The sequence below is a fragment of the Aethalodelphis obliquidens genome, unplaced genomic scaffold (assembly GCF_003676395.1).
Source record: "Aethalodelphis obliquidens isolate GAN/ISIS:26980383/991018 unplaced genomic scaffold, ASM367639v1 scaffold17, whole genome shotgun sequence".
Lineage (NCBI taxonomy): Eukaryota > Metazoa > Chordata > Mammalia > Artiodactyla > Delphinidae > Aethalodelphis > Aethalodelphis obliquidens.
In genome coordinates, this window is record NW_020837961.1 from 27,816,587 (window position 1) to 27,832,900 (window position 16,314).

Genomic DNA, 16,314 nt, shown 5'->3' on the forward strand with positions numbered 1-16,314 from the left:
TCCAGCTTTTTTTCAGTACTGAAATAAAATGTTTTTCTTTAAAATCAGGCTCTCTCAATTATCAACTGGGATAATACAGATCATTTAATTTCACAGATAAGCTAACCTCTATATTTTAGCCAGTAATCACTTTTCCCCCCTATCAAACGTTTTACTGCTAACATTTTCTGAATAGGGTATCAGCATGTTTTTTAGTCCATCTTGGTTCTGGTTTTGGTGAGGCCCTGACTTAACATGATTCTTGTAATTAGCCTTCTAAAAATTTCATTCTAGTACCTTCCATATTTACAGTTCATGAAGTAGTCTGAGAGATTTTTTTTTTAAAACCAAAGTGTCTATTACAGAGGTAATAGATCAGGGCAAGAATTGAGAAAATGGAACACCTGTCATGTATTTCCTGTCTCTTTATTCATATCGAGTCACTGTGCTGTGCATGGATTCTGTTCCCTCTACTATTATTTCTACAATCTCATTCATAGATGGAGGGAGGAAGGGAGGGAGAGAGGGATGAATGCTGGTTAGATGGTTGGATGGATGGATGGATGAATGATGGATAGATAAAATTAAATTCAAGATTCTTTAGAGACTGGTGTTAGCCACTGTGCTTCAAATCTTTTCTGAACTAAGGTAGGTATTTCAGGAATACTATATATTAACTTTCAGTTTTTCACTTTAAAGTGAGCAATAAGAATAGGGAAAACATAATATGATGACTACACTAATAAAATATTTTAAAACACATTTTGAGAAACCATTTCCAAAAAAATGTGAGGTTCTAGAAATAAGAATCTTAACATTTCTTTATGGCATTTATTGGTACTGCAACAAACCAAATTTAAGTCCAATGAAAGGAATTCTTGATACTATGTGATTTCAACTTCATTACGATAAAAGAGATGTCGTTTATAAAAAAAGGTCCAATGAATGGTTCATCCAAAGATATTTAGTAATTATAGACTGACTTGTTGAAGTTCTTTGGATGTGCAAAGATGCTTGTCCTTTTTTCCTGTTGATACAGAATTAATCCATGGCCTATGTTAATCTATGTCTTTGGGTAGATAGGTTCAACTCTTAAGGTTTCAACATTGTATTGAAAATACTATCTTACTTCTCATGATGAATACTGTTGTCTCATTTTCCTTTCTCTCATAGATCCGGCCACCAGGTTCCCAACAATCTGGATGTTAGCTCTTTTGAGTATTGGATGTCCACTGACTGTAAGACAAAATATATAATTACATTAATAAATTTTAAATTATATGACACAACGTATCATGCTTTTGAAATAATTTTAAAATATTATAGGAAATCAGTTATGGTTGTGCTAAAACAAAGATTTGACTTGGGCACATTTCCTTCAGGTGTATTGAGATACATTATATATCATACCACGAGATTCAGCAAGAATTACTGTTAGACCAAAGAGTTGAGAGGAAGGATGGCAGAATCTGGATTCCACCAATCTACAGCATACTTGAAATAAATAAATTAGATGCAACATATGTTTGACCATAAGAACAACAGCATTGAAAATTTTTGCATTACAATGGAATCAGTTCTGATACTGATATTCAAATCAATACAAAGCACTATTTTTATAGATGGCTTGTACTTGATTCATCTTTATGTATTAAATGCCTTCAAATAAATAAAAAACATAGATTTACTGCAGACACCATTTTAGACAGTACTAATTTACAGATATGGTCATATACTTTGCCTTTTAAGACCTATTGTTGTTATTAAACAAAAACATAACCAACTACAAAAAAACAGTTAAAGTTGTGAGAAGAACAATCCTCATTACTAACAGAAAATGAATGACTTGATGTGTTGTCAAAGGAGAAGCAGGGCATTGTTGTTTTCAGGTTTATCTATATTGCCATTAGAAAAAGAGCAAGGCTTATAATAAAAAAACTAAATTAGACTACATTCCGAATATTTATGAAATAATTAGTATTAGTAATTATCATTGCAGGTGTAATCACAGGGAAAGGCAATCACCAATTGATGTCCCAATATAGTAGTTATACAAGATAAGTGTGTTAGTTCTAAAGGTGAGATCTTAGGACTAAATGATTTCCTACTGCAATTTTTTTGATAATATGCAATACCAACCATATATTTCATCAGGCAGAGAATAGCTGAAATACAGGATTACTCAAAGTAGGTAAAATAGAAGAAAAAGTGAATATAATGGTCCAAGCTCTTGTTCTTATACATTTGTGAGTGAATCCAAATTTAATACTCAATCTTAGTTTCCTTATTTTTGAAACAGGGATAATATCTATCCTGTCTGGTTGTTAAAAGGATCCAAAAACATATGTCAAGAGATATATGTGTAAGAATAATGTATTAATATTGACCCATCAATTATAAAATATACCACACTAATGCAAGGTGTTAATAATAGGCAACAGGAGGAAGGGGTTGCAGGTGAGGGGGTATATGGGAACACCCTGTACTTTCCACTAGTATTTCTGTAAACCTAAAATTCCTCAAAAACATAAAGTCTATTAGTTAAAAATAAAGATATGTGCCTGACAATTCATTAAGTATTCAAAATATAGTTGCTGTATTATTATTATTTACACTATGAAGTTATAATATATGTAGGCTTTATAAAGAAATCACTAATAATTGTGTGAGATAATAGCAAATGTATATATATTGGTCTCTGTCCCCAGTTCCTGGCACAGAACTCTTAAAACGCTTACAATTTCCTAAGTGATAACAGCACTGGGAGCATCTTTTGTTCTAATGAGGTGACTCTGGGTGGGCTACTGGATGGGGGCTGGTCACCAGAAAGACCAAGCCATGATTAAAAGCTTGGAACTTTTAGCCCCCTCCCACCAACACTTCTCCAGGGAGGGACAGGGGCTAGAAATGGAGTTAATGGTCCACCATGCCTATGTGATAAAGCCTCAATAAAAATCCCAGTGGTACGGGGTTTAGAAAGCTTCCAGGTGGATGAAAACATCCTTGGACCGGAAGGGTGATGCCACAGGGACAGAAAACAGAAGTACAGGACTCTCCCAGATCTCACCCCACTTATCTCTTCAACTGGCTATTCGTTGGTATCCTTTATCCTATCCTTTAATAAAATGGTGAATAGAAGTAAATGTTTCCCTGAGTTCTGTGAGCTTCTCTAGCAAACTGATAAAACCTGAGGAGGGAGTTATGGGAACCTCTGATTTGTAGCCAAGTTGGACACAAGTTGTGGATAACTTGATAACCTACTACTTGTAATTGGCATCTGAAGTGGGGGACAGTCTCCTGGGATGGAGCACTTAACCTGGGAGATCTGACTGGCATCTGATTCTCTCTCCAGGTGGATTGTGTCAGAATTGAGTAAAATTGTAGGACACCCAGCTAGTGTCAGAGAATTGCTTGTTGACGTGGGAAAAAACAAAACTCACACATTGGAATTGGCGACCAGAATCTTAGTTGGTGACCGGAAGTGGGACTGGGAGCAGAATTCTAAATTGCATAATATATAATTTCATAAATATTTCAATTAAATAAAGGATCATTAATTTTAGGAAGGATAAAAATGTAAGTATACATGATATATTTTTAACCCTTCAAAGTAAGTATTCTCGACCTTCATTTTTGTCATATGGCAGAACAGATTCAGAGAAAAATCTTTTTGATTAAAACAACTCAAATCCTGAATAAAATATTAAGTGTATTTTAACTGCATTGCTAAATTGGCAGAGAAGGAAGAAAATGCAAAGGCCAAAAAAAGTAAAATCAGTAACCTTAGTGAATATTTGAGTGCTAAAGCCAGTTTTTTTTTCTAAGGTTTTCTGCTGAGCCCTGGATATCTGAGCTTCAGCCTTGTGAGGGGAGTGGGGTCAGGAGGTAAAGCATAAGGTTCACTCAAAATGGGAAGCCCGGCATGAGATCACAGCGGAGTGCGGGGCCCCAGAGGGCTACACATCAGAGTAGGTGGGATAATATCACAAAATAAAGAGAGAGAAGGAGAAAGAGAGAGAGAGAGAGAGAAGGGCAGGGAAATGAAGGCAAGGGAAGAGAAGAGAAAACTTCAAAGAAGAGGACAGCAAGGAACCTTTCCCTTTTCCATGAGGCTGGGTAGATGGAGCAGAGCCTCAAAGCCACCATTGTTTGATGCCCTGGTTCATGTCACCTGTGTGGTCCAAAATACCTTAAATAAATTTAGAGTTTGTTGGGCCCCAAGAACAAATGAAAAAACCTCTCTAGAGGAAAGCAACTTCAACCAAGGTCTTTAAAATATGTCATAGAAACATATTTTATTAAACCCTTATATGTTACAATAAGTTTTAAATAGAAAAACAGGCTACAAAGCAGTATCTACAATGTGATCCCAGTTTTTAAAAAAGTTATATGCATAGGAAACCATGTACAGTATTAAATACCAAAATATTCACAGTGGTTGGAATTATAATTTAGCTTTAGTTCTTTTCGCTTATCCATATTTATGACAGAAGATATTATTTATGTAAAATAACAGTATTAGAGATGTTCAAGTTTCTAGATTGGAATATACGGTAGAAAGTCATTTTTATTGTAGATAATGAATAATCAGAAGTTAGATCTTTGTTGATAGTCAATAATTTGAATAAATGATTTCAACTTGGGAAAATAATCAAATAAAAATAGATAATATGGTTAATATTCATTTAATAGGCTGTATTTTCAGAAAAGGGATACTAAATTTTCCTCAAAGGCTCAAAGTAAGCTTTTGTCCTCTGTTTTCTTCTAAACCATCTCTATGTTTTTATGTTCACAAGTCTATTTTATGATTTTTCATGCCATTTCCATGACCCACTCAAGGTTATATATTGTATTATTCTACACTATTGGCTACTTCCTGTCAGTGCTTCAAAATGAATCTTTGTAGAGCAACTTGGAAAGAAAACAAACACTGACTGTGTTAGAACATAAAATACACATTTAGGTCGTTGAGTATCTATTGAGTCCTATTTGTTCAGGTTCTTGCTAAGGGCTATGAGGTGATATAAAAGGCACTAGCTGAGACCTTTCTGGGTCTTCATTTCCTAATCCAGAAACAATTAAAAAAACAAACAAACAATTGCAATTATTATGCTACTCATAGACATTTAGTTTAAAAAATGAAAGTATCTACCTAATGCGGTATAATGGCCCTGCCCACCAGAAGATTATCATAGTGAATACAAAGCAAAAATATAGTCCTAGATGACAAACAATAAAGGACGTATTTACGTAGTTACATTTGATGCTTATATGTTGCAAGGGTACAAATTTGAACCCAAGTTTTGTGCATCTGAGTATTTCAAACAGAGTTACGTCCATGAAGACTGGCTGAATAAATGCTCTAGAGATCTCTCTGCAAAGAAAGACCAAGAAATCTTCTTGGGGAAAAAAATTCTTAATATGAGAAGAGTGAGCTGAATATTTTCATCTTGGTCCAATAAGATGATGGCTGTTGGCAGGGATGAGTGGTTTCATGTGCTCTGAGCTACCTCTTGCTAAGATGATTTTGCCTTGACTCTGCACTCCCTTCTTCCCCACCCTCCCACCCCGCCAAAGAGATTCTGGCCTATAGCCTTGTGAAAGGAAGACTCAAATGAGAAAATAATGGAGCTGAAAAAGCTATTTTCCTATACCATGTTCTCGGGATACTGAGAGAACAGGGTATCAGTGCTCTGAGATTAAGGGAACTGGGTTACAAGGCCAGGAGAGCGATGGGCTTTTCCCTTCAGCAGGTTGGCTTAGGCCCATATGGAATCCACACACCATGGCCTGGACAGGTGCTAGTGGCAATAGCAGCAGCAAGACACCTCCATCAGGCTTCCTGAGCTTTGGAGTGACAACAGCAGACAGCACTGCAAGGGGGTGGGTGGGAGGGGGGCGAAATTTCTATGTTGCAGCTTAGAACAGTGTATTTATGAGCACAAGTGAGATATCCTAGGAGAACTTCTAGAAATAACTGCAGCTACCAGGATTGCTTTCAAAGAGACCAGAAGTTGCATAAGAGTAGGTAGAAAATTCTATGTGCCACTATTTTTGTGATTATGTATGTAGTTCCGCGGAGCAGCTGGGCCCGTGAGCCATGGCTGCTGAGCCTGCGCCTCCAGAGCCTGTGCTCCGCAATGGGAGAGGCCACAACAGTGAGAGGGCTGCGTACCGCAAAAAACAAAACAAAACAAAACAAACAAACAAAAAAACCTGAAAGGGTAAAGTAACGTTAAAGAGACTCAGGAACCAACCTGAAAAAGCTCCCAAAGTCTAATGCTGGAATAATTTCAGCAACAACAACAGAATAATGTAGTCTCAGATTATAACTCATAGTAGGAAAGAAATATGTAGGAAAGAAATATTTATAAGTACATATTGATATAAATAAATGATTGAATAAAAGGGGAGAAAATATCTAATAATTCTTAATAATTTATGTCGATACTCCCACCTCCAAAAAAAAGTTGAATTCCTCCATTCCTCCCCATTCCCTCCCCCAGTGTGAGCTGGACTTAGATATATGCTTTCAAAAAATAGGTTGCAGAAGGTGGATGGGAGGAAAGTTACTTTATAGTGAGTGGAGAAACCTGACAAGTACTACCTTGGCCAGGTGATTAAGGTTAACAGCACTGGGGATAAGTCATATTGATAGCATGTTCCTGCTGATATGATGTGGTGAGGAGGGCACGTCACCTCTGACATTCTTACAAAAAATGTATAGTCTCAGCATTTAAAAAAACAGTAACAACGAGAATAACAGCTGTCATTTAATGTACATTCATTCTGTGCCAGGCACTGTGCCGAGCACTTTACTTATCTTACTTTCTCTTTCCACCAATACCTGATGCTATCATGATTATTATTATAGGAAACTAAGACTCATATCAGTGACATGTTTCAATGGATAAATAATTCTTGATCTACATATGGACTGCAGAACCTTTTATAACAACTCATTGGAAACCATAGCACTCTATATATATCACTTATTTTTAAAGCAGGTCTAAGTTACATTATATTATTGCTTCTTTTTTTATACATTTGTCCTGTATCTTCAAAATATCAATAATTCACTTCTTTTTCTCAGTGCACTAATCTCTATGAGTGTGTCTTGCAGATGGATGAGTGTTCAATAAATAATTTTGATAATGCTTATTTTTGTTTTATAAAAATGACATCATACCATGCATATTTTGCTTTCTTTACTCAAGAAGGATTAATTCATGGAAATTCCTTCAAGCTAACTAGTATAGCTCTAATTCATTATTTTAAGCGGTACATAGTATTTTGTGATATGAATAGACCATAATATTCCTCTACTGATTAATGTTTACTTTGTTTCTCAGTTTTTCCAAAGAAAAATAATGTTAAAATAAGCATGTTTGTTTGCTTGTTAGGTAGTGGTTTTATTTCTATGTGATAGATTCTCAAGATGGAGTGCAGAAACACATTTTTAATTTTAATTGATATTGTCAAGGTGCTTTCTAAAACACTGTAAAATTCATATTTCTACCAGCAATGTGTGATGGTACTTCTTTGCTCATATCCCAGCCAACAATAGCAATTATTTTGTTTTGTTTTAATTTTGGCCAATCTAAAAGCTGCTAATCTACTGAGTTTCCTCATCCACTAGTGACTTTGAGCATCATTGCATATATCCAATAGCTGTTGGATTTTTGTTTTGTGAATGGTTTCTCTACATTTTTTGTCTATTTTGCTATGATTGTTCCCTTGTTCCCAATTTTAAATAGCTCACTGTATTAAACCTCTGCCTTCAAAAATGCAATTCCACTCCAAATCAAATTTATTTTTAATTTTTTTTTGAATTTTTGAATTTTATTTTATTTATTTTTTATACATCAGGTTCTTATTAGTTATCTATTTTATACACATCAGTGTATTCATGTCAATCCCAATCTCCCAATTCATCCCACCACCACCACCCCTCTACCACTTTTCCCCCCCTTGGTGTCCATACGTTTGTTCTCTGCATCTGTGTCTCTATTTCTGACTTGCTAACCCGTTCATCTGTACCATTTTTCTAGGTTCCACATATATGCATTAATATACAATATTTGTTTTTCTCTTTCTGACTTACTTCACTCTGTATGACAGTCTCTAGGTCCATCCACATCTCTACAAATGACCCAATTTCGTCCCTTTTTATGGTTCAGTAATACTCCATTGTATATATGTACCACATCTTCTTTATCCATTTGTCTGTCGATGGGCACTTAGGTTGCTTCAATGACCTGGCTATTGTAAATAGTGCTGCAGTGAACATTGGGGTGCATGTGTCTTTTTGAATCCAAATCAATTTTTTAAATAAATTTGCTTATGGTGTTTTTTCATAGAAAAGTTTTGAAAGTTTTATGTATAAGCAAGGTCATTTTTCTTTTCTTCTGTATTCTTTTTGAGTACTATCTTTCCTGCTCCTACCTTAAATATGTAGTTCTCTAGATTTCCTATCAGATTTATTTATTTAGTTAGTTACTTAATTATATACCTATTTATTTATTTAGATGGTTGTTCAGCTTTCTCAACTGCCTCTTTTAGTATCTATTGATATTATCATATGATTTTTTTCTCCCTAAAAATGTTGATGTAATAAACTATGGGAATAGAATTCTTAATTCTTAATATGGTATCATCCTTCTGTTTGGAACAGAATGTTTAATCGATGGCTGGGACAACTTACTTGTCTCCAAGTACTCTGTACTCATGACTACTAAGGCAAAGACTGCCAACTTCTTCCACCCTGTCAGAAACTGTTTTGGATCTTTCAGGCCCAATTACAAGAAATCAACTCTTAGTAAGAGCCCTTCAGCCAGGTTTACATAAAAGTGACCTGGGCATCTTCCATGAGCTGGTTCTCATTCTCTGACCAGTGGCTAAGAAATGAGGCTTTGAAGCAAAGACGTTAGAGATGAAAATACAAGAGCAATTCTAGAATTTTCAAATAGAAATCCTTCATCATATTTCTTTAAGGGGGTGATAGAAAAAGACAAAGTAACACAAGTGTAAGACTTTAGAATATATGTAAAACACACAAATAAGAAATTTCTCTGAGTTGATGTAGATCCTAACATTCCAAACAAATACATGAGATTAACTTGAGGAGGAGGCCCATCTAGAAAACACATTTTTAAATCCTAGGAAAAAATGTGTACAAATGCATTTTACCCCAGATGTTCTCCATAACTTAGTATATCTCTTGACCTTCCTTGGTTTTCCATCTCCTTGTCATAAAATGAACGTGGTATGGTATTATTACAAAAATCCACTAGGAAATACTCAAACAAGTGCTTCATTATTTATTTTAGTCTATATTAGGACAATAGCATAGTGAAGATTCAAACTGCTGAATTGCCTCTGAGAAGAAACAATCACAAGAAAATTAAAGTGTTCCAATATATGTGTACACTGGAAAAGAGCAAAGATGGTTCAACCATCTGTGTTATAACCTACTGAGCTCTAACTGAAATCCAATTGATCTTAATGGGATTTAGCTAAGGACAAACAAAGCAGGATGGTCAATATCTCACCAGGAAGTGATAAAAATTCTTGTGACATTTTTAGCACAAAGCAAATTTTGGGATCAGCAAGAACAGAATTCAAATACTGGCACTACTAACTTAGCGCCTCTGTGTTCTCAGGAAAGATGAGCTTGCCTTTCTTCAACTGTAAAATGAAGATAATAAGAGGACTTAACCTAAAAGGATTAGCATAGGAATTTAATGAGAAAATGCACACAAAGCACTTGATTTAGATTTGAATACATCATAATTTCTTAATAAATTTTAGCTGTTGTTATTGCCCTTCTCATTTTTTTTTTCAGTCATCCTCTACTGAGATGGAGATTAGTTTATCAGCATCTGCCTTAGTATATATTTATTTATTGGGTATATTGAGGTTAAAAAAAAAAAGTGTGTTTGCTATGTGAATGCAACTTCCAGACAGGCAAACAACCTCTTCCAATGGACCGCCAGTTTGTTTCCTCTAACTTTTTCCTATATATTCTCTATTTACCACTGATGCGCCTACATTCTGATGTGAAGACAACTGAAATGTACAATTCTTTCTCCATTCTGATTGGGTTTCAATACACAACACTAGCTCCCCTGCCCACACACATTTCCCAAGTTAAACTCTGAGGAATAGAAATTTCATTTTGTTTAATCTTCTTCAATTAATCAGATAGATAAATCTATCTGGTGTGTATAAGAGATCTACCAATGCACAGCCCAAACTTCCTGCCCTCCCACCTCTCCCTTCTTTTATGAGCAAAACTTGGAAATATTGAAAGACTCAGGCTGGTAGAGTTCCACCAGTTTCATTTTCCCAGACCTTGAATCTAGGCAATGACAACTTCTGAGCAAGCATATTTATTAAGGTATTTAATCCCTTTCCATACAGGATCCACATCTGCGGAAAGGTTGAGAACAGGGTATGTTCAAAGGGTAAATTCGCTCACAGTTATACTTTACCACTAGATGGCACTCTTTGTCATATCGAAGCAAATGTGGGGTCACTTCCTACTACCAAAATGCTCTGCAGTAGGCACTTGGCCTGCACCTGAGAAACATCTAACAGTAACAATGACTTTGTCACACTGGAAGCAAATAATAATTTCCAATGTAAGACCAAGTCTGGCCTTGATGAGGATAGGAAAATCCAATTATCTCCACCAACAAGAACCTCATTTAATAGGTACCCACCTCCAGTGGGCTGAAGGCTACCTGCAGTGTTTCTATCTCCAACAGTATCCAGCTTTCCACACTCCATCATTCCAGAGGCTTATGGAATCACCTTTTACCCCCACAGACTGTGCTGTCACTATGGTATCAGACTGTGGTGTCACTAGCAAGAACTCAGATGAGCTTCCAATTTTGTGATGAAAACCAATACATCTTTACCATGTAAAACTCCTATGTAAACATGATCCAATTGTTCCTGATTCTCCAAGATTCATTCTACTACTGCTGACAGGTCATGGAAGTTAATTTTCAGGCTGAAAATGGGCATTTTTCTTTCTCAAAGATGCACAAGAACTGAACAGATAAATTCCAGCAACAGTTTTTCAATAAGTCCACCCCAGAAACATTTTTGTGGAGCTGAGGTCATGAAAAGACCCCAGTTCTAAGCATTCTACATCACACTTAACATTTTGTACTTACAAAGAAGCCCAGCCCTAGAGATTTAGTGGCATGTTCTAATCATGACCAAGTCCTTTTTCTCTATTTGATGCTTCTTATGAATTTCTCAAGTTTTAAAAAAATTATTGTAATTATTCTGAACCAAGAAAAAAACTTGCTTAATTGCAAGTTCCACAGCAGTGGACACATTCTCAGAGGCCCAAGTTTATCTGACATGAACATTCTCTGAACAGAAGAATTTTAAACCCTTCAAAAATTAGGTCTCCATTGAGACTTGGTTAAAACTCATGTCCAATTGAAAATTTTAAAAAGTACTTCCTTAATCTAGTAAATTTATATGGTGCTGAATAGGTTTTCTTCTCTTTCTGGTATTTCTTGCCTTAAGTAGGTCATCCTAAACACAATTGTAATTAGCACAAGTTCAGTTTCGTGGATGTCTCTCTCCTTTGCAGCTCCCTTTGACCAGAAAAAAAAAAAAATGGTGAAATGTACTCTTGGCTCAATTACAGAGTAATTTTAATGCTGAGCCCAGCAAGTTGGGTTTAAAACTCTAGATTATAGATCCCACAATGTTACCCCAATATAATTCAGGGGTTCATGTGATCTCGTTTCTGACATAATCTAGGGTAATGGTAAAGAATTCTAATTTTTACTCATCATAAGAAAATGCCCATATACATACTACTATTCAAGATTTGAATCTAGCCGGTCAACAGACTTTGTACTTTTGCCTTTTGTCTGAATGTTAATTATTTGCATACATATTTAACTGAGATATATATTTATATGGTACACAAATATTTTATGCACATTATGATTTTAGCTCTAGGAATTTAAATTTAAAATTATACAAGCATTTATAAACATCTTCTATTCTTGGATCTCGATTCTGTAGTGGATTGATTCCTCCCTTCAACCTTCCACCTCGATCTAGAGCAACCGGAGATACAAAAACTGTATTTCTGAGATGGCCTTGAAACTGACTCTGGATGTTAATTGCCTTCTACCAACTAGCTACACTTGCATAAGATTTGGAAGGGAAAGTGATGTGGAGACCATCTTTCTACCCTTTTCTTTTTTTTCTTTCTGCTAGTAGATAAGGTCAAAGAAAGGCAAGTTTGTTCTGCTCAAGTATTCCAAAGACTCTTACCTAAACTCCTGGGTGACTAGAAGTATTTGCAGCAGCAGCAACAAAAACATCTTCGTGACTTCACATCCTGATTTCAGGAACAGCTACTGGGATGTGTTCTTGTATTCATAGCTCCAGTGGCAGCCACCAAGATGGTAACTTCCCTAGTGGGTCAGACCTTCATTGCTCTGAGAGTCACTCCTAGAAATCCAAACTAGAAACCATCCCTTCACCATTCAACAATTTTTTACAGGTCTTTTTAAAAAAATGTTATTGAAGTATAGTTGATTTACAATGTTGTATTTAATTTCTGCTGTACAGCAAAGTGACTCAGTTTTACATGTATATAGTATTTTCATATTCTTTTCCATTATGGTTTAACACAGGATATTGAATCTAGTTCCCCGTGCTGTAAAGTAGGACCTTGTTGTTTATCCATTCTATATATAATAGTTTGTATCTGCTAATTCCAAACTCCCAACACATCCTTTCCCCACCCACCCCCCTTGGCAACCACAGTCTGTTCTCTATGTCTGTGAGTCTGTTCCTGTTTTGTAGATAGGTTCATTTGTGTCATATTTTAGATTCTACATATAATAATCATATGGTATTTGTCTTTCTCTTTCTAACTTACTGCGCTTAGTATGATAATCTCTAGGTCCATCCATGTTGCTGCAAATGGCATTATTTCATTCAGCATTTTTTAAAGTACTAATTTTTGGCATCAAATCAGTTTCTTCTTAACATTTCTAGTGTGCTTTTCATTTCCTGTGCTGAGCCTTGACTGATAAAGTATTCATTGTCTGAATTGTATTACTGCTGTCTGGTAAAAGTTCTTGAAGCTGATGCCTTTTAGAGACTGTGGAGCTGCTGCATCTTGCAGTTTTTTCTTTTCATGCATTCTGGTCCATCATCCTCACCTAGTCCTCCTTTCCTTAGTAACCCTGTCCATTCACTACTTTAGAACCATTTATGAAAACTATTTTGTCAATCAAGCTTAATTTATCCCTTGGTTCCAGTTTAGGAATGTTAACATCATTTTGAAAGAAAAAGAAAATTCAGGAAATAGAATGTTTGTTTTAAGGCATTTAAAATGACAGTGTTCTGAATGAAGGGAAGTTTTGTTTGTTTCTTTTTCTCTTCTCTGGTATATTTAAACCAGGAAATATGTCCTGATCCCCAGCTCTTACCACTTTTCACCACTGCTGCTACATCCTTTGCTGCTGCTACTATTGCTGCTTCACCCTTGCCCTGAAAATTCTGTTTCGAAAAGTAGTGTAGGTACTGTACTTGATATTTTGCATTTGTCACAAAATAGAAATGTTTTCAAGATATGTGTGTATAAAAATTAGTGGTCAAGATCATGCCAAGTCCCTTGCCTCTGCCACAGTTTTGCACAAAATCCTTTGTGCTGAAAATCCGATGTTTTATTTTATTTTATTTTATTTAGGATATTCTTTATGAGCAAAATTTAGCCTAGGAATAGCCATTAAGGAAGTCCCAAATCCGGGAGATTGGGATTGACGTACATATACTGATGTGTATAAAATGGGTGACTAATAAGAACCTGCTGTATATAAGAAAAAGGAAGTCCCAAATCCATTCAGTTAAAAAGCTCAGTAAGTTCATATCAAACAATAAATATTGGTACCAGAGCACCTTGCTGAATTTGTTCTCAGCTAAACACTAAAATAAATACCATACATATTTATATGTGATGGTTGTTGGGAAGACTATCAGAAGGGTAAACAACATTTGGGGAAACCATCCGCCATTTGTTTCTTTGTACCTGACCAAAAATATGTTCAGCTGGTATTTGTGCTACTACATAGATGGGCGCCTACAGCCCATCTGATACTTCTGCTTTCATCCTCTTTCTCTGAAGAAGGGAAGGAGGAGACAGAGAGACCAAAAACTATGCCCAAGTCCCAAAATGCCATGGCCAAACCAGAGGAGTATCCTAACAAAGGAGAAAGTCTTTGTCAACAGGAGCTAAGTTAGCTCCTACTTTTTGGTTTATGGATGGCAAGGATTTTGTAGAAAAAAAGAAAAAAAATTAAGTAAAATACAATTTCCACTCTCAGATTATTTCAAACATTAGTTTGAAAGTTAATCGGGTTAATGCACTTCTGTGGAAAGAACTGGGACTTTTTGCACTCTGGTTTCTTTCCAGATCTTTTACAAAAACATAAACACAATTCCCATTTACATCTTCTTGCTATTCCATTGTGTTTTTCCTAAATATTATAATTCATTGATTCTTCCTCCCAGTTTATGTCTCTTTAAATTCAGATTGGAAGTATGGAATTTCCTTAGCAAATAGTATTAGATGCTGCAAGATTATTTTAATTTAAATTTACTATAAATAATCATTTAATGAAATAAGCAAACGTCTATTCCATTTTCATTGACAGGGCCAGAGGGTAATATTTGAGTATTTTGTTTCCAACAATTTATTATGAATATTTTCAAACATACTAAAACTGTGAATGAATTATACAATGAAAACTACTTAGATTCTACAATTAATAATTTACTGGACTTTATCATGTATCTCTCCATCTATCCGCCCTGTTTAAGGATTTTGTAATCAAATAATAGGAAGAATGAGCTGAAAAACATGGGCATGACTGAATAGAAATCCCCTCACTCTTAATATTTTCAACATTTTGACTTTGCTTTTTCCTCTCTAAACATTTCTATAAACATTTGGAGGATGTTTGAAATGAACACTGAGATTATGACTCATATCTCAATGTTTTCGGCAGGTTTTCCCATGTTTTTCAATAATGCAGGTTTTGTTGAGCAGTAGAGGAAGAAGGGTTATCTTTGAGTATCAGAGTAATATATAAAGCTTCTTACATGTCACGACTCTGCCCTCGATTTTTAAATAATGGGATTTTATAAAAAGACTGAATAAAGGACTCTAAAGCGATAAACTACAGAGAGATATAAGATGCTATTGCCAAAAACAGATAGCATTCAATTAGTTTTTTAAAGACATTCTTATCACATCTACTCCTAATATTAGCTTTCTCAATAAACAATAGCCTGCTGCAATATTGCCAGGGTTGCCCAGCTGAGATGACAATGTGCAGTGACAGATGATAGGGCCCATCTGAAATTGTTGATGTGATTCACAAATGGCACTCACTGGCCGCTCAGTCTTTAAGATCATTCAGTGACTCTAACAAGATACCAGATTAATATTTATGTGGTAACAGAGATAAGAAATGCATTTTTCTGCAATAAAAAATGAACTAAAAATATTTTGTGGGTTTATTTTCACTTACTTTTATCTAACTGAGCCTAATGTGTACATAAAAAACAATAAACACAAATCTTTCTGCTTTTTAAAAAGGCTTTAAATATTGTGTGCCTATTCAAGACTTTAGTTAAGATTTACAGCTTGTATTTGCTATAAATGAAGAGAAAATAGGTAGGGAAAAATATCTCTATGATTTAATGTAATCATGCCACCATTCACACTAGCTTACGTCAGTCCCTAATTTTTAAACATATGAATTAGCACATTAAACTACTGGGTCAAACTAAAATTTAGAATAATATTTTATAATCTGTTCTTTTTCTCCAGAACATTGAAATTTTCTAGTTTTAAAATTTTAAAAATTCATTATTTTAAATCGTCTAACTAAAAATTATATTTTCAAGATATTTTGGCACATTGGCCAATTTGATAGGATTGAAACATTTGACCTTCTGAAAGGAAATGAAATATTTAGATTGAAATTTTTGTAACATTCCCAATTCAAGACACAAACCAACTGTTGGCTTATGATAAACAAAAAATTTCTTAACATTATCTGTGAGGCTCTAAAAGGTCTGGCCCCTTCCTACCTTTCAAGTCTCATCTGGAAGGATGTTCACAGGATTTCTAGGTAAGGCAATACTCTAGTTTTCTCTTACCATAATGAGCTGCTGCTTCTTATTCTTTTAAGGATTATTCTTCCTTCTCTCTGACTTGGTATCAAATTCTGTGCCTTGAAGCCTCCTCTATCTTTATCCCCCTTCTTCCCCAGAACT

General features: G+C 35.2%; 1 protein-coding gene across 1 annotated transcript in view; it reads right to left on the reverse strand.

Annotated features, from left to right (window-relative positions):
* Positions 1-1,052: 1,052 nt before the first annotated feature.
* IQCM (IQ motif containing M) overlaps positions 1,053-16,314 on the reverse strand; it is a 335,271-nt gene continuing 320,009 nt past the window's right edge. Inside the window, exon 13 of the mRNA XM_027117094.1 lies at positions 1,053-1,215. Within this exon, the coding sequence (XP_026972895.1) occupies positions 1,112-1,215 (104 nt within the window). The 3' untranslated portion in view covers positions 1,053-1,111. The remainder of the gene's footprint in view (positions 1,216-16,314) is intronic.